Consider the following 26192-nt stretch of genomic DNA (forward strand, 5'->3'; position numbering starts at 1 on the left):
GGAAAAAGTGTTAGAGAATGAGATCTGTTGAGAGGAAATAGGGTGCTGAAGGAGCTCATCTATGAAAGCCTACACTGTCAAATTGAGTCAAGGTTTGTGACAAAAGAAGTGGAGTTCCAAGTTTAAGAAAAGTGGAAACATTTATGAACAAGGCCCCTGAAGGATGAGGGAGTCAATGGAGAGGGGTTGAATCTAACATCAATAGAGAATAAATGTAAATTGAAAACTATAAATATGAAATTGGGTTCATCTGCATGATTATGTGAATTTTCTTCCAGCATTGCCTGTCATCTGGGTATGATAGGAATGAAAAATCAATTGATGGAATCATAACAATAAAATATTGGCCATTGTAGGTCAAGAGAGAAAAGCAAATGAGAATGTGGTAAGAAAGAATACTTGAAATAATTCAGGGTTGGGTAGGAAGAGAGGTGCAGCAAGAGATCTGGAGAGTTAAGGGCTTAGAAAAGTGCCATGGGCTTAATTTAACGGGAGAGGATGGAAGTACAGCTGACACCTGAATAATGGGGTCAGAGATGCTAGCCATGGCACAGTTGAAAATCTACATATAACTTTTGACTTCCCAAAAACTTAATTGGTAGCCTACTGACCAGAACCCTTACTAATAACCGTCAAGACATATTTCATATGTATTACTGTATTCTTACAATAAAGCTAGAAAAAATGTTATTTAAAAATTTTAAGAGAAAATACATTTATAGCACTATAAAACATCTACATATAATTGAAACAATGCAGTTCAAACCCACTATTCAAGGGTCTACTGTATAATTAAAAGGAAGAACTTTAGAGTTTAAGGTATCAGGGGTGACAAGAAGCCTGGGTTATATTCCTTAGAAGTAAAAAAACAAAAGCAGAAACAAAACTCAAGAGATCAGTGTTGAATATGGTATACATACCCACAATGGTAACAGAGAAAGGAGCAGATATATGTGTGCTAGATTAAAAAAAAAAAAAATCAATGAAGAAAGAGGTAGAGTATCCTGCAGGCCAGTAGAAAATATGGACTAGGTGACAATTTGACAATTTCTAATAGGGAATAGTCACTGAAAGAGACTAGGTCTTTTTTAAGAGACATACAATGAGGGTGCCTAGCTGGCTCAGTTGGTAGAGCATGTGACTCTTGATCTCAGGGTTGTGAGTTCAAGCCCCATGTTGGGTATATAGATTATTAAAGAAAAAAGAAAAGACATACAATGTATATTAAACATTATAAAATTTGTTAATATTAAGAAATTTATTTGAAATCACATTATTCCCTTAATTTTTTCACAGAGGATATTCCATTTACTGTGTAGTTCATTATCTCCTGGACATGTTCTAAGTAACAGATTTGTGAGCATAGTAGTTTCAATTGGGCAAAACTTACTGCCAATAAAACTTGAATTTAATTTGTCACATATTTCCAGTGGCAACCAATGATCAGGTGCTTCAATATTACAGGTTTCAATCCTTCCATTCTTTATGTCTATGAATATTTTAATTTCCAAATGTGACTGTTCATATAATACATTAAATGAAGTGTTTATACTAAACTTTGGAGTTTTGCCATATATCCACTCCCAGGTCTGTAGTTCTTTGGCTTTGTTATTTATTCCAGGAAACAGGGTCTCATCTGTTGGGTTTATTAGGTTAATATGATTATCAATTTGATGATAAGCAGCATACTCTGCAGCAACAGCATTCATGAGTACTTCACAGGTCAGAGTGGGATCTTTTTCCAAAAGATTTTTTACTATGGAAGGTATGCTAGTAGTGGCATTGCTCCTGATTCCTTGGTAAGGGCTCTTCAGCGAAGATGACAAGAAAGTCCTATTGGTACTACATAATAAAGTGCAGTGGTGATAAGCAGTAGTCCGGCCAATCTTGGAAGCTGTTCCTGAGATTTTAAATTGCCCGTCAAGTAAAATGTCACATCTTTTGGTGGCCTGTACATCCAGCTGGGGTTGGACAGCATTCAGAGCCCTCACAACTAATTTTAGATTCTGCATTCTATCATACTTTTTTTTGGTTGTAAAAAAAGTCAAATTGATATTACCCATATCATGGTAGACAGCTCCCCCTCCACTTCTTCTCCGAGCTAGTTTTATACCTTCTTCTCTCATAAGATTCAGGTTGCATTCCTGCCAAGGATTCTGATGCCGACCTATTACAACAGAGGGAGAATTTCTCCACAAGAAAAGAACTGGCTTGCCTTCTAGATTCATATGGTCATGGATCCAGTCTTCTACAGCCAGATTTTGATAAACATCACTGGAAATTGATTGTAAAATAAACCCACTTTTTACTTGGTTTTTAAAGCCAGATGTTGGGACCTTGAGGTTACAAAGTAACTGGAAGCAGTTCTTCATTGAAAACGGGATCAGCATGCTTTGAAAAATGGAAGACAAACAAATTAATTGGGAAAAAGAAAATCAAATTGTATTTTCTAGCTACTGATTCTTGGTTATTTAATCTAAAATTTTTTAAGTATCCAGTTGTTTTTCTTGTCTTTTAGCTTTATCCTTAGTCTTTAGCAACTCTGTAACAGAGTACTCAATGGAAATAAATGAAGACGAACCTCAGATAATTTCAGTTGAAACGGAACAAGGGCACAGAATTTTCAAGCAATAAATCTCCAAATTCATATTTAATGTCTCAAAGCCAAATAGATTATCTTGAATTACAGGTAATACATGTTCATTGAGAAAAATGAGAAAATACATATAAGTAAAATGAGCAAAATAAAAGAATCCATAATACTACCCCCTGGAGATAACCACAATTAAAATTTTGGTGTTTACCCATTTTTTTTTTCTGTGCATATGTAACTACACACATCCCTCTCCACCTCCAAACTGGAACCACACTGTCATTTCATTCAATGTTAAATCTATCTTTACATCAGCTTTAATGTGTAATATTCCATTGTCTGATACACTACCATTTACTACCTAATCAGTCTCTTAGTTTGTAACTTTAGGTTGTTTCTAGTTTTTCAGTATTATCAACAATGTATTCGTGAACATCTCTGTGTAAAGCTTTAATTATGCCCTTACTATACGTTAAAAATGATTCCTATTTGACTTTGAAACTTCATTTATTATCAATATAATTATTTTATTTAGATCAATATTTAATTAGGATAGACCCCCTGAAGTTAGGGGAAGAGGTATAATCAGAGTAGTGGGGTTAAATGGAAAGGCTATGAACAATTTCATTATGTTTGGACACTTTACACATTTTTGTTAGCAGTGCTGATGGCAACAGGCTGAAAATACTAGCTATAATAATCAACTATTTTGATTAGTTATGTTTGTAAAGAAACCATTCTGTTCCAATTCTATTTCTTAGGATGCTCATAGTTTTCCTTTAGGTTAAAAGAACTGGGATAAAATGGCTATTAAAGGCCAAAACTAGGACAGAATCTTTTGTAGTGAAGTAATGTCCAACAAGCACAAATAAAGAGGCTTCATGTTTTCATCACTCTTGATACATTTTGATAAATTACAGTATAGAAAAGTTAAGCCAATTTATGTTTCTCTGTCTAGAAAGGTCAGGAGAGGTTTAATAGAGGATACTTATATTGAGTCTTGAAATAATGATGGTGTTTACCAAATTGATGGGAGTAGCATATTCCAGAAGGCAGTCATCTAATAGGAAAGCCTGTTTTGGAGACTCCCTCCTCAAGGATGTAGTTATATTATTGGTTTTCTAGCTCCACTGAAACCTATGGCTATGCTGTTCTAGGAAGCCTCTGCAGCCTGCCTGGATTTCTTTCTTTATACTCTGTTCTTGGTTCTGTTTGACTGACTTTGATGTAGTTCTTTATTCATTGGACAAATATTTATGGACTGCCTACTGTGCACAAGATAGCCAGGGAATAGATAAGGGGAAGGAGGCAAATTCATATAATTCTAAGACATTTGCACTTTTTCTAAAAGCAACTGGGATCTACTGAAGAGTTTAAGCAGACAAGAGTTAAGTCATCCATTATACAGAACTGCTTCTGTGGGCAGTGTTCAGCATGAATTAAAGAAAAGATAGACTAGGGTCAGGGAGACTGGTTAACAGACTAATGCAGTTGTCCAAGCTGGAGACATGAGGGCCTGAACTAGGGTAGCAGACATTAATGCAAGAGAACTAAGCATATTCAGATCCTGCTAGTAGTGGGGCGGGGAGGGCAACACCAGTGAAAGGAGGTCTCTGATAAAATCCTGGTGCTGGGATCCAATTCAGGTAGGGAAGCAGCCTTGACAGCAAATGGGAACCTCTCCCATTGTGGTTCAAGGGAGAAACAATAAGGAATAGGGGTGGTGGGATCCTGATATGTGATGTCTGTGGATCTGGAGATTCTCAAAGACCTTGTGATCTATTCTTCCCTAAGGTTAGGGCTCTGACCCATCTGCACATGCAGAGTATGGCAGGATACAAAGTGATTAAGATCTTAAAGTTTCCCCCCCCTCATTTTACTGAGAAATAATTGACACTTAACATTGTATTAAAGTATACAACACAATGATCTATGTATATGCTGAAAAATGATTATCACAGTAACTTTAATTAACATCCATCACTTTGGGCTGTCTGGGGGCTCAGGTCATGATCCCAGGGTTCTGGGATGGAGCTAAGCCGGGAGGCTGCTTCTCTCTCTGCCTCTCCCAGTCTGCCTGCTTGTGCTCTCTCCCTCTCAAATATTTAATTCTTTAAAAAAATAAATCCAAAAACAAACAAAAACTATCCATCACCTCACAGTTACATTTTTTCCCTTGTGATGAGAATTTTTAAGATCTACTTTCTTAGCAATTTTCAAATATGCAATACAGTATTTTTAATTGCAGTCACTTACAGAACTTAACTATTAATCCTGGCTCTGCCACTTACTAACTGAATAACCTAAGGCAGCTGCTTCAACTGCCTCATTTATAAAATGTTCCTTCCTCACAGAATGGTTGAGAGAATTAAATAAGTTAACATTCATAAAGCACTCATGCCTGGCAAACTGAAATGTTCTACATTGTTAACTGTTATAGAGTTCCTATCTTTCCCTCTTTATTCTTCTCATATTTGTCATATGACATGTATTCCCAACAGGAGCTTATATAGGAAAATGTACAAATATACCCAACCAAGACACATCAAAGCGCCATTTATCTCGATAAATTAACAATGAAAGATACTGGCTTTGATCAAAAACGCCAATTATTAGACTTCCAGAATTGATGGGAGTTTGTCTATTAGTGCACAAAATATAAACATCTTCATTCATCCAGACATTGTGTATGCAGTATGAATGTAATACAGCAAAAGTATAAATTCAACAAATCTTGCATCTATTGCATGACAGGCATTATTCTAGGCACTTAGGATTGATTTATCAATAAGGACTATGTGAAAAAGTAAAGCTAGGTAAGAGGGAATTGGAAATTTAAGTGTGAAAGGAACTACGCTGTGATTCTAAATAGGTTTGTCAGGGTAGGCTTCATTTAAAAGGTGACATTTGAGTAAAAACCAAGAGAGCTCAGTGAGTTACGCTAAGCACCTACTATGTGCTAGAAATTGTTCTAGACACATAAACAAAAAAGTCCCTGTGAGGATGTAACATTTCAGCTGAGCCCTGAAGAATGAAGAAGAATCGCAAAAAGTGCCAATTTATTAATTTTACAAAGAGAACGGCAGGCTATCAACTGCACGTTCACAGCAGCCTGTCCAAACCCTGTGGAGGATACTGATAAGCCAGCATCATAAGTTTGCTTGAATAGAGAACCCGAACAAAAGGACTGAGTTGTAGGATTTCAATATCTGATGGGATGAGCCTTGAAGAAACCACCTACTCAACTTCTGGGCTCTGGAAAGATCCTGTTAAAGCCAGGATACCCTCTCTCTCCTGGAGGAGGCTTGGATCCAAGGGGCAGGCGCATCTCTCTTTTATTCAATGCTTCAGTACCAGATGAGACCTCCAGCTGAATGACAGACAGTCTTTCCTTAATTGTCAGGATATAGGCCAGCCTTGACGGCCTGGTGAAATGCTGTGTCTCTAAATCAACTCTGCATGTAACTACTCTCACCTTTTGATGACTGATTTTATAGTTCTTCCCCAGAGAACAATCCGCGTTCTGGGGGGGGGGGGGGGGGGACGGGACACTCTGCTACCACCATCCTGCAATGCCAAGCGTGTTTCTTCAACACAGAAAAGAAAGCAAAAAGAAAATAATAATAACCATCCTACCTATCCTCCTAGGCCCCGCAGCTTAAAAGCACCTAAATTATTCGGCCACAACTCCTGACAGTGACTTACCCCGAGTCCCACGACGGTCACGCGCACGTTTTATTTCGCCTTCTCGGCTCCCTGTTGGGAACGCACCAGCTGGCACGCAACACCTGTTAGTCTGTCACCCTCCCGTGTTGGGTGGGGCTAAGCCGTCCCCTAACCGTGGAGACGACCGCCCACGTGCTGAGCAAACACCGGCTGCGGCGGCCTGAGGCGCAGCGCGCGCGGGGCCCGGCTTCGGGGTCCCAGCTCCCCCCGCCCGTCTCGCGGGGCCGCCCGCCTCAGCGTCCCCCCCGCACCCCCGCCCCGAGCCCCACCTCCAGCTTCGCCCACCTGCCGCCTCCAGTCGCGTCCAGGGCCGTGCGCGGGCTCGGGCCGGGGAAGGCCGCGCGGGGCCTCAAGGCCTGCGGCTATGCGCGCGCACAGCCCCGCCCCGCGCCGCCTCGGCCGGCCGGAAGCACCAGAGGAGGCGGGGCGGGGCCGTGCCGGGGCGGGGGGGGGGGGGCGGCGCGTCGGCCTCTCTCTGCGCAGCCGCGGGCCCGCGCTGGGTCTGGCCCTGCCCGCGGACCTCCCGAGGGCCTTTGGGAGCCGCCCGCCCCGCGCCCAGCCGGAGTGGAGGCGGGGACAGTCCTAGCGCCCTCGGTTCGGACGGAGGTCCCCGCGCGCCAGCGCAGAGCTAGCGGTCACCCGGGGCGGCTGTGTCAGGTTGGACGGAGCAGGCACGGAGCGAGGCTAGCGGGAGGGCGCCCGGAAGCCAGAGCAGCGAGCAGCGAGCAGCCAGGCCAGGCCGGAGCGCCAGCAAGCACCTGCTGAACTTGAGACACGGCGCCAGGTCTTTATGTAGCTCCTCACAGTCCAGAGGGCACCCAAGTCCACTTGGAAGCTGAGAAAACTAGAATCAGTGTTAGAAGACAAATTGCATTTAAAGGAATAAGCTGGTATTCCTCGTAGAGAGATGGTAACTGGTAGGAAGGAGAGGGTCAGAAAATACACTCGTAGGCCAACACCCATCTGTGATGTCCTTCACTGGCCCTGGCAAGAAAATCCTTGTGGCTCAGCCAGAAGGGGGCAATTCCTCAGGCAAGTCAAAGTTTCAGTTAACTACTGCTGCGTAATAGACTGCCTCAAATATCAGCGGCTTCAAATGATTTATTTCTAACATTTATAAAATGGTTTCGCCTGGGCTTTCATCAACCAGGGTTGGCTAAGCTGGAGGGTCCAGGATGGTCTTATTCACACCCTTGACAATTGGTGCTTAGGGGCCGCTGGGGCACCTCGGTTTAGGTCTAGCCTTGGAAGAGGCACTGCAGCCACATTCTATTGGCCAAAGCAGCAGCAAAGGCAGGCAAGAGATAAAAGGAGCAATGGGCCCCCACCTCTTGATGAGAGGAGCCCAAATAATTTGAATTGAAATTAAGTTTCGGTTTCAGAAATGAAACTTTTCAGTTAGAATAGAAACTGGTGAAATGCTTGGAATAAGAAGCAGCCAGTGTTCACAACTTGGTGACGCTGAGCAGGGCTCCAAAGTTACAATTAAAAAGCTACAGTAGGGCAGCCCGGGTGGCTCAGCGGTTTAGCGCCGCCTTCAGCCCAAGGCATGATCCTGAAGACCCGGAATCGAGTCCCACCTCGGGCTTTCTGCATGGAGCCTGCTTCTCCCTCTACCTCTCTGTTTCTCCAATAAGTAAAATCTTAAAAAAAAAAAAAAAAGTTACAATAAAGACACAATGGCTCATGTATCATTACTCTTTTGACTGACATCACCTGAGTTCCTTTCTTGTATTATGCAGATAGAATTAATTCTGTATAGGGTTACCCCCAGTAGGAATTTTCCTAGTTATTAAAAATAGCCACACAAATCTGTTTCCCTTTGTTTATATTCCATCTTCCTAAATTTCATTTCTCTGAAATCTGAGATGGTAGTTTCTTCCCTCTCATTTTCTACTGAGGTTTTTAAAAAATTATTTATTTATTCATGAGAGACACACACAGAGAGAGGCAGAGACATAAGCAGAGGGAGAAGCAGGTCCCCTGCAGGGAGCCCGATGCAGGACTCGATCCTGGGACCCCTGGATCACGACCTGAGCCAAAGGCACTCAACCACTAAACCATCCAGGCGCCCCTACTGAGGTGGTTTTCAAGAATCCCACTCCTTCCTTCCTGCTCTGAGACTTCTGTCCTCTGGTTATTCAACTCTCTCTCTTACTTCACCTTCACCACTGACACTCAGACGTGAACTCTGCCTCATCCTAACAACCATCCAGTGACCTCACTTTTTCCACCTTTCATACCGTCTACTTCCCTCTGAAACAGAGCTTCTTTGAGGACTTGCTACACATCCAGTATGTACTTCCTTACTTCCCATTCATAATCCGCCTACTCCAACATTCCATTCCACCAGTTGTGCTTTTTGGTGGGCTGGTGACAAAATTGGTCAAGGTGGTCAATGGAATAAACTTCCTTTTTTTTTTAAATTTATTTATGATAGTCACACACACACACAGAGAGAGAGAGAGAGAGAGAGAGGCAGAGACACAGGCAGAGGGAGAAGCAGGCTCCATGCACCGGGAGCCCGACGTGGGATTTGATCCCGTGTCTCCAGGATCGCGCCCTGGGCCAAAGGCAGGCGCCAAACCGCTGCGCCGCCCAGGGTTCCCTAAACTACCAGTTTTAAGACAGTCCTGGGAGGGCGGCCCCGGTGGTGCAGCGGTTTGGCGCCGCCTACAGCCTGGGGTGTGATCCTGGAGACCCGGGATCGAGTCCCACATTGGGCTCCCTGCATGGACCTCTGCCTGTGTCTCTGCCTCTCTGAGTGTCTATGAATAAGTAAATAAAAATTAAAAAAAAAGTCCTGGGACATAAATCCTGGGGACCTAATGTACAGTATGGTATATATACCCAACAATGTTGTATTATATATTTAACTTATTTAAATATATTGAATATTTAATTATATATTTAGAAGGTGCTGAGAGTAGATCTTAAAAGTTCTCATCACAGAAAAAATTTGTAACTGTGTGGTGATGGATGTTAACTTGTGTTATTTTGCAATGTATCCATATATAAAATCATTATGGTGGGCAGCCCGGGTGGCTCAACAGTTTAGCACGGCCTTCAGCCCGGGGCATGATCCTGGAGACCCGGGATCGAGTCCCCTGTCGGACTCCCTGCATGGAGCCTGCTTCTCCCTCTGCCTGTGTCTCTGCCTCTCTCTCTCTCTCTCATGAATAAATAAATAAAATCTTTAAAAAGAATTATGTTGTACACCTGAACCTAATACAATGTCATGTCAATTATGTTTCCATTAAAAATAGAAATAAAGAATAAATAAAATTCTTTAAATCATTAAAGTATTCAGAGCTGATGAAGAATGAGATCAGCTACTTATTCTCAAATGGTTGTGGGGAGAGGGGAAGGCCTTTGTTCTAGCAACTTTTCTGTAAATTTGAGATTGTTTCAAAATAAAAGGAAAATAGTAATATGTAATGACACTGTAATGAAGACTGCTAGTGCTCCAGCCGGACAAGTCCCCTTTATCTTAGTCCATGCATCCATTCTCTAGCTGCTGTGAGTGTAGGAGCTGTCGTGCCCAGAGACACCTGAGTGAGTCATGCCACCTCTCTGCTCCTCTAGCCTCCCTCTTTGGCTTGTGGTGGCAACTAAGGCCTGACTGGTATGGGGTATAGTAGGTGTACCCTTTGCCTCAATGTGAATAATAGGACAACTAAGCTGTATGATCCTTCCAGAGCACCCTGTGGATCAGGCCGAAAATTTATCTGAGCTCTCATCCTTAGCTGACTCCTCTTATTTCCTTATCTTGCTTCTTTCACTCTCTTACAAGTTTTTCCTAAAGAGCACACTCTCAAAAGTCATGTGCACCTGAATCCCTCTCAGGCAGCTTCTAGGAAGTCCTAATTAAGATAGTCACATATTAGCTTAATAAAATGAAAGCTTTTATTATTAGCATCCATGACAACACCATTGATGTAAATCCAATGCATGTATAATAGGTTTACATAACTTATTTTACGGATCTGTTGGATTTAAAATCTCCTAACATCCTTATTTCTGTTGAACTGTATACTTTTTTTAATATGGAGAATTTATTAGAAACAACAGAAAAAAAAAAAAAAAGAACAGAACTCTGAAAAGTGCTCACTTTAAGATACCACTCATAGAATTCTCCCAAAACATCTAATTGAGTTGTCCTTATTAAGCTTGTTCCATTGCAACTCTTCCAGGAAGCTCTTTGTGGATTTCCCTTCTGAAGTGTGCTGCTAAAACTATGGCTTAGATTGGATTTGGGGATTACAATTTTCTGTTGCCTTAGCAGCAATGGTTCTCAATGAGGATAATTAATGTTTGCATTTTTTATTGTCTCAATGACTAGAGTGTGCTACCATATTTGACAGCCTGCAGTGCAGGAGGCATCATGCACAATCAAAGATCATCCCAAATTCAGTATCCAACATGACTATCAAAAGTCCTGTTTGACATTCATGAAGATGAAAAACAAGGCTGTAAATATCTGAGCCAAGCCCCTGTTAAGAAGGGCAGTGGGTTGATAAGCTTACTATGACATCTCATATTGCTAAATCCAATGGACCTTTCCATACTTTCAATTAACACTTCTACCTTAACAACTACTGTGGGCAATCTTTACATTACCTTGTATTAGTTTTCTATCATCTTACTAAGAACTCCTCAGTTCCCCTAGCCAGTTCCCCCCATGCTGACCAGCTCCTAAATGTTAAGAGTTCATCAGGACTTAGCTCACACTATACATTCACCTTGAGCAATCTCACTCATTCCCAAGGCTTTAAATACCACTTCTGCATACAACTTCAAAATTTCTATTTTTAGTTCCATACATAAAACTGTCTACTCGCCTTGGAAACTGGGTTAGGTGCCAAAACTGTACTCATGAGCTCAGTTTTTTTCCCCAGGGAACTTCCATGCATAGTCTCTTTAGGAAGAAATCCTTTCTTTTCATCACTTCTCACTTTCAAACCATCATTCTGTCCTGCTAACCTTCACCTGAACTCTATCCCCTTCTCAAGACCCTGATCATTACCATCATCTTACTTAGACAACTTTGTCACTGCAAAAGCTATAAATGACATGACCTTAGAGAAACCTTCCTAGTTCCAATTAAAAATTAAGTTTATGTGTTACATCTCCTGTCCCTCTGAACACTTTTTCTCCATGGCACATCATAATTTGTATCTTTTTTTTTAACATGATCTTACATTCCTTTATTATATATATATATATATATATATATATATATGTAAATGTTTTATGTACAATAATTAGTTCTATCAAATAATCATACCAAGGCCTTCTACTGGTAATCTTCCTCAAGATAGATTCAGGTGAGATTAGGTATTTGCGCACTTTGTGGACTAAATACACTTGAGACTTCGTGATTGATTGCAGTTTTGAGGCCATGCACACAATTCAAAATATACACAAACTGAATTAAGGCAATAAAGTGGGCTGAAAGAAAGCACAGGACTTGGATCGAATAAACTGTGTATTTTGCTTGCATTAGAGCCACCATGTGACCAGCAAATGCTTTGTGTGTCTCAGAGCTGTTTTACTGTAGTGTGAAGGGCTTCTGAACGCCTACAGTGATCGCGTGGCGGGTGGACAGACACTGCTGGACACTTCATTGAGGGCTCATTTCTTCTCTGCCTCTTCTCTCTTAGGTTCTTGTTTCAGTTTGTAATCAGCGAGGGCAGCCTTGATTGCATCTTCGGCCAGCATAGGGCAGTGCAGTTTCTCACAGAGGGAGGGCAGAGCTCCTTGGCGATGTCGGTGTTCTTGATGGTCAAGGCTTCCTCCACCGCCTTGCCTTTTACCCAGTCAGTGGCTAAGGAGCTGGAGGCAATTGCAGACCCACAGACAAATGTTTTAAACCTGGCATCCACAATCTTCTCCTTTTCATCCACTTGAATCTGCGATTTCATTAGTCACCACATGCTGGAGCCCCCACCAATCCAGTTCCAACATTTTTTGATGTCTTGTTCCGGGACCCCCATGTTTCTAGGATTTTCATAATGATCAACAACCTTCTTGTGATAGAGCCGAGCCGGAGCCGACAGTTCTCGGGCAGGCAGGTGCGGGCTCCGGAGCAGCAAGGCCGACGCTGCCGGCCTCAGACCGCCAGCTCCAGCTGACACCATCTTCCGGGCTTGCGCCTGTGCAGGCCGAGTGCGAGACCCATAATTTGTATCTTATATAATTCTTCTCTACTGTCTGATATTCTATCTTCCCTGGTAGACAGACAGTAAGCACTATGATGGCAGTGGCTACTTTATTCACCACTGTATCCCCAGCAACAAGCACAGTGCCAGGTTAGGTGAACAAATGAAACATTTGAGGTTTTTTCTCTCACAAAGAATTATGTTCTGTAAATGATAAAAACCATCCTCTTATTGGCTTATGTCCCATTCCACAATTTTATTTAGCTCTAAGCTCAATATTCCCTACAGATATATTTATATTTTTCTTATTTATAAAATATTGCTTCTCCTAAAAGAAGATGCATTTTCCTCCGTTTTTATGAATATTATGCAAACTACTCACAATTGGGCATTAGAGATAACCAATATTAAAGTACAAGAAAATGTTCAAAACATAAATATAATTACAGGTTACTATAGGTCCAGACACAAAATGGTTTTAATTTTATCTCACAATCCTGGGCCAAAATACTGTTGTCTCCAATGGTAAGATTGGCAAACTAATATATATAAAACAAGAACTTTTTTTAATACTAGGCTGTTTTCTTATATTAAATATTGGTAGTATAAAATGGTAGTATCTAGGGCAGCCCTGGTGGCACAGCGGTTTGGCGCCGCCTGCAGCCTGGGGTGTGATCCTGGGGACCCGGGATAGAGTCCCATGTCGGGGCCCCTGCATGGAGCCTGCTTCTCCCTCTGCCTGTGTCTCTGCCTCTGTCTCTCTCTGAATAAAATAAATAAATCTTTAAAAAAAATTAAAAATAAAATAAAATAAAATGGTAGTATCTATAAGATAAACTACTATATTTGGAAATAACTATTTAGTAATCCTGAAACAGATTCAATGTGGGGGGAAAACAGTTTTAAAAGGATGATTTAAAATATGAAATGCTTTTCCAGGTATGTAATTTACTGGCCTTTTGCAGAGTTTACCTGAAGTGATCTTTTACAGAACAGAAATGCAAAAATGCTGGAAGAAAAAGTACCCTAAAGCAAAATCCCAAATTGGAAATATTACAAAATCAGTACATCACACATAGTGTGAAATACAGATGTCAAATTGTTTGGGCACTGTTTTTTGATCACTTATTAAAGAAATACATAATTAAAATATTTTGGTACCATTTAAATACTGTTCTTCAAAAATTCTAATTTTTGTGACAAGGATAGAATACCAGAGAATTTTGCTTTGAATTTTGGAAAGCTTTTCCCCCAAAACAACATTTTTGAGTATGTATTTAAAAAGTCCAGTCTAAGGTGATTCATAAATAGTGAAAAATATGCAATTGTCTTTCTTCATGTTGTTAGGTTTTCCTAATAAGGTTAAGTTCTCATTCAACATGTTCTCTTAGTCAAAAGCAAATTCTCATTTCTTTGGCAGTAGGTACAAATATTTCATTCCACATCTGTCATTTCTATTCCATCACTTTCTTTAACATATACCACAGAATCCAAGGTTTTCTCTGAAAGACATCCTGAAATCTCTTTGTTTCTTGTAAAGTTTTCTTGGTTTGTGTCTTCTAATCTTATTTTCTTGGTGTTTTGAAATAACACTGGTTCCAACTTGCTTTTCTCAGTCCGTCGCATCAAATGATCATCCACTTTTGAATCCATACACATAGCAGATACCTGAGTAGCAGGTTTACCAAGGGAAAATCCCATTGGGATGGTTGAATAAATATAGTTTGCAGGTACCTTTATAAGTAGCAGAAACGTTTCTTCAACTTGATTGCTTGGAAAAGAAATGATAACAAGTGAATACAGTGGGAATTTCAACTAACCTCATGGCAGTGCTTGTTTTCATGAAATATCATGGTGGTGATGCCAAAAACAAAAGTAAAATTGCCTTCCACCTCTCAATGTTTACATTTCCTTTGTGGGAGGGTGTGCAGGTTCTGCAGATTCTCTGAAAGTCATTTTAAAAAGGAATTTACCAGATTTTATGCTTTATCACCTTTCAGAAAATAACAGAACTTCTCTAATCTGTTATATCATTTTTGCTATCAAAAACTTTTAACAAATTATTAATGGATTAAAGAAATAATTATTGAAGGCCAAACACTCTGCTGGGTGTTTGCCAAAAATAAAAGATGCCCAAACAATTGTAAACATTTGCCCACCTACTAACACACCATCAAAATATACAAAGCAGATAGAGAATTGAAGAGAGAAATAGGCAATTAGTTCTATAATGATAGTTGGAGACTTCAATACTCCACTCTCAATAGTGGATAGAACTAGATAGAAGATAAGGAAAGAGAGGACTTAACAGATTAAACCAAACAGATTTAACAAACATTTATAAGAACACTCTACTCAACAATAGCATACACATTCTCCTGTGCACTTGGGATATTTTCCAGGACAGACTATATGTTAGGACACAAATTAAGTCTCAATTTCTTTTATAGATTTTTTTTTTGAGACACACACCCGTGCACACACACACAGAATGTGCAAGGGGAGGGGCAGGAGGAGAGGGAGAGAGAGAGTCCTCAAGCAGACTCCCCATTGAATGTGGAGCCCTCTGTGGGGCTTGATCCCAGGACCCTGAGATCATGCCCTAAGCTGAAATCAAGAGCCAGCTGCTTAATCAACTGAGCCACCCAGGCACCCCAAGTCTCAACTGATTTTAAAAGATAGATATCATACAAGGTATCCTCTCTGCAACAGATTGAAGGTAGAAATCACTAACAGAAGTAAAACATGAAAATTTATACATCTGTGGAAATTAACACACTCTTTAACAACCACTGGACCAGAAGAAATCACAAGGGGAATTAGAAAATACTTAGGGGTGAATTTGAACAAAATTAAAACATATCAAAACTTATGGGATGCAGCTAAATCGATGCTAAGGGGGTAATTCATAGCTTATAAACACATTAAAGAAAACAAGACAGATCTTAAATCATCAACCTAACTTTGTAACTTAAGGAACTAGAAAAAGAATAAAAAACTATACTCATAGCAAAAGGAAGGGAATAATAAAGATTAGAGCAGATGAATAAAAAACAGGAAAACAACAAAACACAATGAAACCAAAGGTGGTTCTTTAAAAGATCAACAAAATTAGCAAAACTTTAACTAGATGGACTAGGGAAAAAAGAGAGAAGATTAAAATTATTAAAATTAGAAATGAAAAGTGGGGCATTACTACTGATTCTACAGAAATAAAAAGAATTGTAAGAGAGTGTTCTGAAAAGTTGTATGCCAACAAATTGAATATTCTAGCTGAAATGGACAAATTCCTAGAAACAAAACCTACCAAGACTGTGATGAAGAAACAGAAAATCTGAAAAGACCTACGACTACTAAGGAGATTGAATCGGTAATCAAAAAACTCCTGGCAAAGAAAAGCCCAGGACCAGATGGCATCACTGGCGAATTCTACCAGACATTTAAAGAATTAATACCAAGATTTTTCAACCTTTTCCAAACATTGAAGAGGAGGGAATACTTTCTAATTCATTCTGTGTTACTCTGATATAAAAGCCAGGCAAGGCACTACAAAAAAACAAACCTAGAGACCAACATTCCTAGTGTGCATTAACACAAAAAGTCTCAACAAAATACTAACAAACCCTGACCAAGTGGGTTTATTCCTACAATGCAAGAAAGGCTCAATATATGAAAATTGATCAACGTATCACATTACAGAATGAAGGAAAAGAATCACACAATCATTTCAATTGCAGAAAAATATTTGATAAAAATTCAACAAACTTTCATGATAAAACCAACAAACCAGAAAAGAAGGAAAATACCTCAACATAATACATGCCATAATATGAAAAACCCACAGCAAATAGCATACTCAATAGTGAAAGCTTTCCCTTTAAAATCAGGAATAAGGCAAGAATGCCCACTTTCACCACTTCTATATAATATAGTACTAGAAGTTCTAGCCAGAGCAAAACGATATAAAAGGCACACAAATTGGAAAAGAAGAAGTAAAATTACTTCTATTCACAGATGATAAGATTTTATATGATAGAAAACTCTGAAGACTCCACAAAAAAAAAAAACTGTTGGAGCTAATAAATGAATTTGGCAAAGTTGTAGGATGCAGTCAGCACACAAAAGTCAGCTGCATTTCTAGCCAAGAATGCTTTATCCAGCAAGGCTGTCATTCAGAATAGAGGATAAAGAGTTTCCAAGACAAAAACAAAACAAACAACTAAGGGAATTTGTGAACACTAAACCAGCTCTGCAAGAAATATTAAAGAGGACCCTTTGAGCAGAGAGAGAGACCAAAAGTAACAAAGACCAAAAGGAACAGAGGCAATCGGCAGGAATAGAAACTTTACAGGTAACACCATGACACTAAATTCATATCTTTCAATAATCACTCTGAATACTAATGAACTGCTCCAATCAAAAGACATAAACATCAGAATGAGTAAAAGAACAAGACCCATTGACATGCTGCCCCCAGAAGATTCATTTTAGACCCAAAGACACCTCCAGTTGGAAAGTGAGGGGATAGAGAACCATTTATCATGCTACTGAACATCAAAAGAAAGCTGGAGTGGCCATCAGACAAACTAGATTTTAAACCAAAGACTGTAATAAGACATGAAGAGGGACACAAAGAGATCTAACAATTGTAAATATGTAGGCCACAAACTAGGGAGCAACCCCAAATGTGTAAATCAGTCACAAAATTAAACACATTGATAATAATACATAGTAGTAGGGGACTTTAACACCCCACTTAACAGCAATGGACAGATCATCTGAGGACATCAATAAGGAACAAAGGCTTTTAATGACACTGGACCAGATGGACTTAACAGATATACCCAGAACATTTCATCCTAAAGCAGCAGAATACATACTCATTTTGAGTGCACACGGAACTTTCTCCAGAACAAATTATATACTGGGTCACAAATCAGGACTCAAACAGTACAAAAAGACTGAGCTTATACCATGCATATTTTCAGACCACAAATGCTCCATATCACTCGGTTATCAGGGAAATACACATCAAAACCATAATGAGATATCACCTCACACCAGTCAGAATGCTAAAACGAACAATTCAGGAAACATATGTTGGTGAGAATGTGATGAAAGGGGAACCCTTGTGCACTGTTGGTAGGAATGCAAACTGGAGCAGCCAATCTGGGAACAGTGTGGAGGTTCCTCAAAAAGATTAAAATAGAACTACCCTACAACCCAGCACTTGCATTACTAGGTTTTATCCGAAGGATAAAAAAATAGTAATTGTTAAATTTCTGTAAGTTTAAAACTGTGTCAAAATACAAAGTTGAAAAAAGTTAAAAATAATATACAATTAACCCTTGAACAACACAGGTTTGAACTGCATGCAAATTTTTTTTCAATAAATATGGCATAGTAATGTAAATGTATTTCTTAAGATTTTCTTAATAACTTTTTCTCTAGCTTACTTATAAGAGTACAGGAGAGAATATATATATATATAACAAACAAAATATGAGGTTTTTTTGTATTATTGGTAAGGCTTCCAGTCAGCAGTAGGCTATTAGTAATTTAGTTTTTGGGGAATTGATGGATATATGCAGATTTTTGACTGCATGGGCAGGGAGTTGGTGCCCCTAGCCTCTGCACTGTTGAAGGTTCAACAATAGTAACAAAACTCTGCAAAGCAAAGTACTGAATTTGTAATCAATAGTGGTAAAATAATGGTAACATATAGAGTTCTCAACTAACAAGTTAAATTTCAGTTTAATAGACGAGCTGAAGAGGAACCAAATACAATAGGGTAGATTTGGCCCTTTGAGTCTCACCTTGTCTGGAATATTGAGGACATGAAGGGAGAACAAGTGTACTTAGAGCCTTTTGGGCCTAGCATTTGGGTTGCCATTCAAGAAGAAATCTTGAATGCATAAGGAAGAATAAAGTTCCATTAGAAATTAATTAAATATGGACATACACAACAGACTTGCCTTACCATTAAGATATGCTACAAAGTCAAAGTAAAAACAAAAAACAATAAACAATAGTTTAGCACAGGTGCAGGAATAAATAAAGGACCAAGAGAACATGACAGAGTTCTAATATGGACCTAGTTATGTGCCAGAAGTTTACATATGGTAAAAGCACCATACAACAAAAGGGATAGAACAGATGAACTTAAGTAGGATAGTACTGTGAATGCTGGCTCATGATGTGGATGAAAATAAAGCAGGATCCCTATCTTACACACAAAAGTGGGCTCCAAATGCAGTAAAGACCCAAATGTGAGTCACAGAACTATAAACGCAATTTTTAAAATGTAGGACAATATATTTGTCAACTTGGGTGGAAAAAGATTTCTTGAAGAAAACAGATGGGGATCCCTGGGTGGCTCAGCGGTTTAGCGCCTGCCTTTGGCCCAGGATGTGATTCTGGAGTCCCAGGATCGAGTCCTGCGTCGGGCTCCCTGCGTGGAGCCTGCTTTTCCCTCTGCCTCTCGCTCCCTCTGTGTCTCTCATGAATAAATAAATACAATTTAAAAAAAAATAAAAGAAGAAAACAGATGGACCAGAGTACCCACAATTAAGAAATTTACTGAATAAAGAAACTATAAACAAAGTTAAAATGATGGAGAATGGAGGATGTGCGATACAAAGCGGACAAGGGATTTACAACTAGAATATAAAAATAATTACAAATCAACAAGAAAAAAGGAAATCCAATAGAAAAATGGCAAAAGATATAATTCACAGATTGGAGAATCTCAAATAGATAGTGAGTACATAAAGAGATGTTCAAACTTACTAAGAATCACAGAAATTCAAGTTTACTACCATCAGAATGGTACACTAGAAAGGTGGAAACATGAAAAATGAAGGAGAATACAGGGTGATGGGAAATCTTGTGCATTGCTGGTGGACTAATTCTTAGCTCCTGTTTCATATTCCATATCCCATCCTCCAATGAATTCTGTTTCTGTTTCTATTCTTGCCCAATCCTTCCCATTGCATGTTCTTCAAACTGTATCTGGCCATGAGCCTTTTAAACATAAGTCAGATCTCATCAATCCTCTGCTCACCACTCTGCTCTAGGTACTTTCCATGTCAGAGTGAAAGTCAAATTCTCTACATATTGAGTCTCCAATGGTAGGCAGAATAAGGGTATCCAAAGATGTCCACATCGTAATTCCCAGAACCTGTGAATATGTTACATGGCAGGGGAAATCAAGGATGCAGATAAGTAATGGTTGCCAGTCAACTGATTTTGAGGTGGGAAGATTATCCTGGACTCATCACTGATTATCAGTGTAATCACAAAGGTCTTCATAAGTGAAAGAGAGAATGATGCAGTGTGGGAAGGACCTGACTGGCCATTGCTGGCTCTGAAGATAGGACACCATGAGCCAAACAAAGCAGGCATCCTGCAGAAGCTGGAAAGACAAGAAAATGGGTTCTTCCTGAGAGCCTTCAGAAGGAATACACCCCAGCTGACATCCTGATTTTACTCCAGTGAGATCCATCTTGGACTTTTAACCTCTTAGAACTATATTAAATTTATGCTGCATAAAGCCACCAAGTTTCTGGTAAATTGTTACAGCAGCAATAGGAGACTAATACAACAGCTAACATTGTGTCATCTAAGCTCCTATCTCTCTCACTCATTCTACCCCATGACCTCATTGCTGTTCCTAAGCATATGCTATGCCAACCCCTTTTCTGCTTTAGGGCTCATGCATTTACAGTTCCCTCAGCCTGAAGCAATTTTTAAATTACAAGTCACTATTAAAAAAACAGACAAAACACATGGTTTTTAGGTAATGGGCAAAAGGCAGTGAAGGAGAATGGAAATAAACAAGGTGAGCCCTATAAGCACTGCCTGGAAATTTCAGGCTGCCACATGAGGATGGGGAACTCAAAGTATGTCTGGTTATTTCAGTGAGTGGAGAAGACAGGCGTTCAGAGCCTGCAGAAGCAAAGTCACTAGAACTTGCAGAGAGAGATTCAGTGAGGGAAAGAGCTCCAGAGATCTGTAGAGGATTCCCCACAATTCTTTGGCTGAATACTAATCAGAAAACACATGCTTAAGGAAAACTACTGAGGCCTGGGAAAGAACCCACCAAAGAGGAAAAGGCCAAATAGTTTGTAGAGCTTCCCCAGAGCCAAGAATAGAGTTCCCACAGCCCGAGTATAAAGAACTCCAACACAGGACACTGAACAGAGTCTCCAGAAAGGTACTGGCCTCAGAAAAGGGCCAGATTAGCCCTAAAGAGTATTTTGGACCTAATAAAGCTTAAAAGCAAGGTTCTAAAGCAGCGCTGTCCAACAGAACTTTCCTCAATGATAAAAATATTCTCTTTTGTCCACTCTATTAGCCACTAGCCACATGTGGCTTAAGATTTTGAAATGTACATAGTGCACATGAACTAAATTTTGTTTTATCTAATTTTATTAATATAAATTTAAAAATGCCACAAGTAGTTAATGGTTATTACTTTTGAAAGGGCAGCTCTAAAGGATACAACTGTTTCCAAGTAACATTACTATACCTCAAAACAAAGCCTAAATATATTTAAAGAAAACAAAAACCTCCAGCACCCAACAATATAAAATCTGCAATGTCTGGCAGCCAATAAAATTAACCAGGCATGAAAACAAGAAGAAAAATATGGCCCATAAGCAGAAGGAAAAGAAAATTAGTTAATAGAAACAAACCCAGAAATAACACAGGTGATATAATTAGCAAACAAGGACTTTAATAGCTATTTTAAATATCTTACAGATTTTCAAGAAGGTAGAGCAAAGCATGAGCATGATGAGATTAGAAATGGAAGATATTAAAGAGATTTAAACTTCCAGAGATGAAAAAACAATCCTGACATTTAAAAAAAAAAAATACTGGGGATGGGATTAGCGCCGCCAAAGGAAAGAAGAGTGAATTTGAAGATGTATCAAAAGATATATTAAAATGAACAGAGTACCAATTAGCTGTGGAACAACATCAAGCAACTTAACATATGTTCAATTGGGGCCCCAATTGTTTTCTTAGGGAACAAAGGAGGTATAGGAAAAAAGAAGATGAAATAGGGGCTTTCGGGCAGCCTGGGTGGCTCAGTGGTTTAGCGCCGCCTTCAGCCCAGGGCCTGATCCTGGAGACCGGGGATCAAGTCCCACGTGGGGCTCCCTGCATGGGGCCTGCTTCTCCCTCTGCCTGTGTCTCTGCCTCTCTCTCTGTGTCTCTCATGAATAAATCAATAAGATCTTAAAAAAAAAAAAATAGGGGCTTTCATAGTGAAGCTTGTGAAATGAAGGGGAACTAAGGGAATAGAAAACACACACCTTAGAATTACACAGCAGTGTCTGTCACAGGGAAGAGAGCACAGGTACTATAAAAGGATTAGTTGGGGCAGGAGGGAGCACTTACCACTCTTTGGATTTCCATAGAGGGAAGAAAATGTTCAATTTCTTGGGTTGGGGGATGAAGTCAACAGTCCTTGATAGGGAAAGAAAGGAAAATCTTCATGCCATGGTTTGACCTTAAAATGTCCTTTTCCTTACAGGGTTTGCAAATAGTCTTCAGTAACATCTAGAGGTGCACGTAAATGCTTAAGCTTTTCTTATTTTTTCCCTAGGGGAAGTAATTTCCTACTTTCCATATTAGTAATCTCCTTCTTTCTCCTAAATCTTTAACTCTGAGAGTTTTGAGGTTCATACATCTTTTATTCACAATCTTAGTATCTGGAGACGAAATGAGATTTCATAATGTTTTTCCTAAAATAATTTTTTAGGATGGTCTTTGAGAGTTCATGCTTCATTTTTTTCAATTAAAAAAAATTTGTGAAAATATTTTATTTATTTGAGAGAGCAAGAGAGGATGGGGTGGGGGAGGGCAGAAGGAGAGGGAGAAGCAGGCTCCTCCTGAGCAGGGTCCCAGGACCCTGAGATCATGACCTGAGCCAAAGGCAAATGCTTAAACAACTGAGCCACCTAGGTGCCCCTAATTTTAAAATTTTTAAAAATTTAAATTAAAAACGCACACAACATGGGGCTTAAACACACGACCCCAAAAGCAAGTCACACACTCTACTAGCCAGGCACTCCAGTTCATGTTTCTTTGTAACTTATTTTATTAGGCATAATTATATTTCAGAGGAAATATAGTTATGGCGCCTCTGACTTCAGAGGAAATATAATTACGGCACCTCTGACTTCCTTGTTTAAAAGAACACACTCAGATTAATTATTTAGTGACTAGCTATACTTAGCTGAAAGTATATGATAGCTGAAAATAAATGCTACAAACTAGAAGATGTAACGACATAAATAATGAAGAAATCGGAGATGGGGAAAAATAACGGCACTCATAATTAAACGTACTTTTACGAAGAAATTTGTTCTAACATGTATTTATGACTGCCAATAACATGCTGTGGAGGGAGAGAGAAATGAGTACTCACCTGGCAAAAACGGGAATTGCTAATCTCTTCAAATGTGAAATTACTTTTGAAATACAGAGTTGCAAAGTTTATCAAGATCATCAGAGAACAGCTATAAAAATCTAGTTAACTATTTCACCTGTAGGAAAAGATACGGCGATAAAGCCATTCGAATTTAGAAGCCTTTGGGTTAGGATAGATTAATATTAAGAAATGTTAAAAATAGGATTTCTTTTCAAGCCGGGCTCCCAAAATTTGGCAGATGAACGCAATCCTCATTCTTTTTCACTAAAAAGCTCATTCCTCTACTTTTAGGTAAGGTGATGGATTTTAACATAGTTGGATGGCCGATAATGTTACACTTGGTTAAATTAAAAGAGTGTTCCAAAACTGAAGGCTCCTGCTCGGGAGAAGACAAATGCAGATGGTGTTAAACAGGCAAACAATCGATACAATATTAAATATCAGGTGAGACAGTATACCCTTTCCCCTTTTGTTAACCATCACCAGTTTTTCTGGAAAGAGGTCTTTGGGGAACCGGCACGTGGAGAAGAACACCGGTCAGGGATCTGCGCCTTTTCACTACGAGTTGTGCCACCTCCCGATTCAGCCATGGCTGACTGGTGCAGGGCTGACCGGGTCGTGGGTCTGCTGGCTCCCCCGGCTGCAGGCGCTTACCCGGACAGAACTGCTCTCTCCGGCGAGGCTGCAGCAGCAGGACCCGACCTAGGAGACTCCCCGAAAGCCGGCTCCTGGTTACGGCAGGAGAGCTCAGCAACCTTCCAGCGCCTAAAAGGGAGTAACGAGTTCACTGAATGTGGGTCCAGAACGACACCGTATCCCGAGGGGAAAAAAAAATGCCACAAAACTGCAACAGCAAAGCAACAGGTGTTCCAAGAGCGGAGGGAAGAAGGCAGGCGGAGATACAGCCCTGCGCATGCGCGTTCCATCCAGGTGCGGCAGCCACAGGCAGGGAGTAAGAATTAAGCTGTGGAGAAGCGGACAGCGGCTCGTTGTTACTAGGAGACGGGACGCTCGGGTGGGACGTCTAGGCCCTGCGTGGTCGTACGCCTGCGCGGCGCGGATGGACCAGGAAGAGGCGTCTGCTCCGCGCCCTGTACGGTGGGCAGGTGGACATACGCGTCGCTACGTGCGTGGCTGCGCACGCACGGCTGTAGTCCCCGCGAGAGAGAGAGGCGAGCCAGGTACGCGTGCGCACGGGAACTGGGGGCGCGCGGGACGGAAGCGGAGCGAAGGCGCCGGGGAGGTGGAGGACGAGCCCCCCTCAGGTACAGAGCGTGAGGGCGGGGCCGACGGCGGCGCCGACCGGCGCTAACCGCCCCCGCCTCCTTCCCCCCGGGTCCCGCCTTCCTCTGCCTCCGCCGGGGCGGGGCCAGGCCGCAATAGGGGTGGGAAGGGAGGGGAAAGGGGCGGAGGATGGAGACGGGGAGGGACCTGGATCCCTGGCGCCGGCGGTGGCCTGCCAGTCGTCGCGATGAGCTCCGGGGAGGATGTCGGGCGGAGGAGTCCGGGGAGGGACTCGGAGCTCCAGGTAGAGGCAGCAGGGATGCGCCGGGTTGGGGTAAAGCCGCGTCTGGGTCGGAAGGCCCCGCATGCGGGCGCGTGTGACGGGGATTGGAGGCCGTGGGTGACCTCCGAGGCGGGAGTTCGCTGCTGGACTGGCTGCGAACCCAGCCAGGGAAGCCCACCAGGAGCCGACTTTGCCCCTGTTGTCGTTTCTTGGGCGCTTCGGGTTGAGCCCAGTTCCTATGGTGACCGCTTCGCTTCCTGCCGCAGCTCTCCGCCTGGTTGTTGGGGGCACTGTTCTGTTTAGAAACGCTTGGACTGGAGGTGAGGAATTTGGAAGTCAGAGATTTGGGAGTTCAACCTGCTATTCCCGACTCCCAGCCTCTCACTTCTAAGCCTCTTTATAGTCTTTGGGAGGTGAAGGGCCGAGATTACGTAGGTATTTGCATGAAAATCTCACGTAATTTTCGGTAGAGATTATACACAGGAAAGGCAGAGTAAACTGGGTTTTGTTTGAAAAAAAATATTTGAGATTAAGGTTGAATAACTGCGGCGATTATGGACCGGACATCTAATTACACAAAGGAATACATTGTTATTGTATGATATATGATATATATATGATATATATATATATAATAATAAATGATATAATTTCAAATATCATTAAGTACAAATAACCTGATGAGAGAGTATTTAGGGGATCCCTGGGTGGCGCAGCGGTTTGGCGCCTGCCTTTGGCCCAGGGCGCGATCCTGGAGACCCAGGATCAAATCCCACGTCGGGCTCCCGGTGCATGGAGCCTGCTTCTCCCTCTGCCTGTGTCTCTGCCTCTCTCTCTCTCTCTCTCTCTCTCTCTCTGTGTGTGTGTGTGTGACTATCATAAATAAATAAAAATTTAAAAAAAGAGAGAGAGTGTTTAGGAGAGAGGCTACTGTAGGTAAGAAGGCAGGGAAGACCTACTAACGTCTGAGCCAGAGAAGGAATCAGCCGTGTACAGGGCTGGGAGAGAGAGTGTTCTTAAGAGAGGGAAATCAAGAACAGAGACCTTGAAGTGGAATGAGATGGGCACAGTGGAGGAACAGAAAGAAAACTAATAAAGCTGATGGGTGAAAAAGAGTACTGGGTCTACTTAGGGAAGTGAAGGCAGGGGCCAAATCATGTAGCATCTTAAAAAGTGTGAATTTTATTCTAATTGCAGTGTGAAGCCATTGGAGTGTTTTTGAGCAGGATCTCATTATTTTAATTAAAGTGATTGTTTTGATTTCAGTTCAGAAAAAAAGTTGTAGGGAGCAACAATAGAAGCACGAAGACCATTTAGGGAACTGTTACAGTAATTATGTGGGAGATGAATATGGAGGTAGTAATAAGCATGTTGAGAATGGATTTGAGAAATATTTTAGAGGTAGAACTAACACAGTTTGTTGTTGGGGGTCAGGGAAAGAGGAAACAAAGACAATCCCTTGGTTTTTGACTTTGGGCATTACACAAATGGTGGTGCATTTGACATGGGAAAAACTGGGAAGGAACATAGTGGAGGCAGGGTTGAGAGCAGGAGTGCAAGTGGGGGACCTAAGAGGTCTTTTTTATGGGCACCTGGGTGGCTCAGTGGTTGAGTGTCTGCCTTTGGCTCGGGGAGTGATCCCATGATCCATGGGTCCTAGGACGGAGTCCTGCATCAGGTTTTTTCCACAGGGAGCCTGCTTCTCTCTCTGCCTATGTCTCTGCCTCTCTTTCTGTCTCTCATGAATAAATAAATAAAATCTTA

The 26192-nt window shown here is 41.1% G+C and overlaps 3 protein-coding genes, 1 non-coding gene and 1 pseudogene across 7 annotated transcripts in view; 2 read left to right on the plus strand and 3 right to left on the minus strand.

Moving 5' to 3' along the window:
• The first annotated feature begins 1110 nt into the window (after window positions 1–1110).
• On the plus strand, window positions 1111–1183 carry TRNAK-CUU (transfer RNA lysine (anticodon CUU)). The gene has a single exon. It is a non-coding gene; the product is annotated as a tRNA-Lys (tRNA).
• Window positions 1184–1239: 56 nt separating this feature from the next.
• Window positions 1240–6696, minus strand: LIPT1 (lipoyltransferase 1). 3 transcript variants are annotated; one of them, XM_055327982.1, is made up of 3 exons: window positions 6605–6696; window positions 6299–6367; window positions 1240–2391 (listed from the first exon to the last, which is right to left on the minus strand). In XM_055327982.1, exon 3 carries the CDS (start codon window positions 2388–2390, stop codon window positions 1269–1271), a length of 1122 nt encoding a protein of 373 aa, XP_055183957.1. In that variant the 5' UTR covers window position 2391; window positions 6299–6367; window positions 6605–6696; the 3' UTR covers window positions 1240–1268. The 3 variants fall into 3 exon arrangements, with proteins under 3 accessions (XP_055183957.1, XP_055183956.1, XP_055183958.1); XM_055327981.1 differs by lacking the exon at window positions 6299–6367; XM_055327983.1 differs by lacking the exon at window positions 6299–6367 and having other exon boundaries at window positions 6589–6696.
• A 2994-nt stretch (window positions 6697–9690) lies between these two features.
• LOC129511382 (iron-sulfur cluster assembly enzyme ISCU-like) lies at window positions 9691–12490 on the minus strand (annotated as a pseudogene).
• A 1391-nt stretch (window positions 12491–13881) lies between these two features.
• Window positions 13882–24098, minus strand: CUNH2orf15 (chromosome unknown C2orf15 homolog). Of its 2 annotated transcripts, XM_055327988.1 has the most exons (4): window positions 24038–24066; window positions 23576–23686; window positions 21886–21954; window positions 13882–14251 (listed from the first exon to the last, which is right to left on the minus strand). In XM_055327988.1, the coding sequence occupies exon 4, from the start codon at window positions 14179–14181 to the stop codon at window positions 13915–13917; it is 267 nt and encodes an 88-aa protein (XP_055183963.1). In that variant the 5' UTR covers window positions 14182–14251; window positions 21886–21954; window positions 23576–23686; window positions 24038–24066; the 3' UTR covers window positions 13882–13914. The 2 variants fall into 2 exon arrangements, with proteins under 2 accessions (XP_055183963.1, XP_055183961.1); XM_055327986.1 differs by having other exon boundaries at window positions 23576–24098.
• Window positions 24099–24360: 262 nt separating this feature from the next.
• The window catches only part of TSGA10 (testis specific 10), a 123061-nt gene continuing 121229 nt past the window's right edge, over window positions 24361–26192 (plus strand). Inside the window, exon 1 of the mRNA XM_055327980.1 lies at window positions 24361–24449. Within this exon, the coding sequence (XP_055183955.1) occupies window positions 24393–24449 (57 nt within the window). The 5' untranslated portion in view covers window positions 24361–24392. The remainder of the gene's footprint in view (window positions 24450–26192) is intronic.

Source organism: Nyctereutes procyonoides, unplaced genomic scaffold (assembly GCF_905146905.1).
Source record: "Nyctereutes procyonoides isolate TBG_1078 unplaced genomic scaffold, NYPRO_anot_genome, whole genome shotgun sequence".
Classification (NCBI taxonomy): Eukaryota; Metazoa; Chordata; class Mammalia; order Carnivora; family Canidae; genus Nyctereutes; species Nyctereutes procyonoides.

Coding starts and splice junctions, on each gene's coding strand:
- LIPT1 (XM_055327981.1), bottom strand. CDS start 2,390: ATGCTGATCCCGTTTTCAATGAAGAACTGCTTCCAGTTACTTTGTAAC.
- CUNH2orf15 (XM_055327986.1), bottom strand. CDS start 23,847: ATGGAACGCGCATGCGCAGGGCTGTATCTCCGCCTGCCTTCTTCCCTC. Junction 21,955..23,575: donor GAGAGAGCAGTTCTGTCCGG/GTAAGCGCCTGC, acceptor TTCCCTATCAAG/GACTGTTGACTTCATCCCCC. Junction 14,252..21,885: donor CTATGGAAATCCAAAGAGTG/GTAAGTGCTCCC, acceptor TTCTTTTCCAAG/CAATCAAGTTGAAGAAACGT.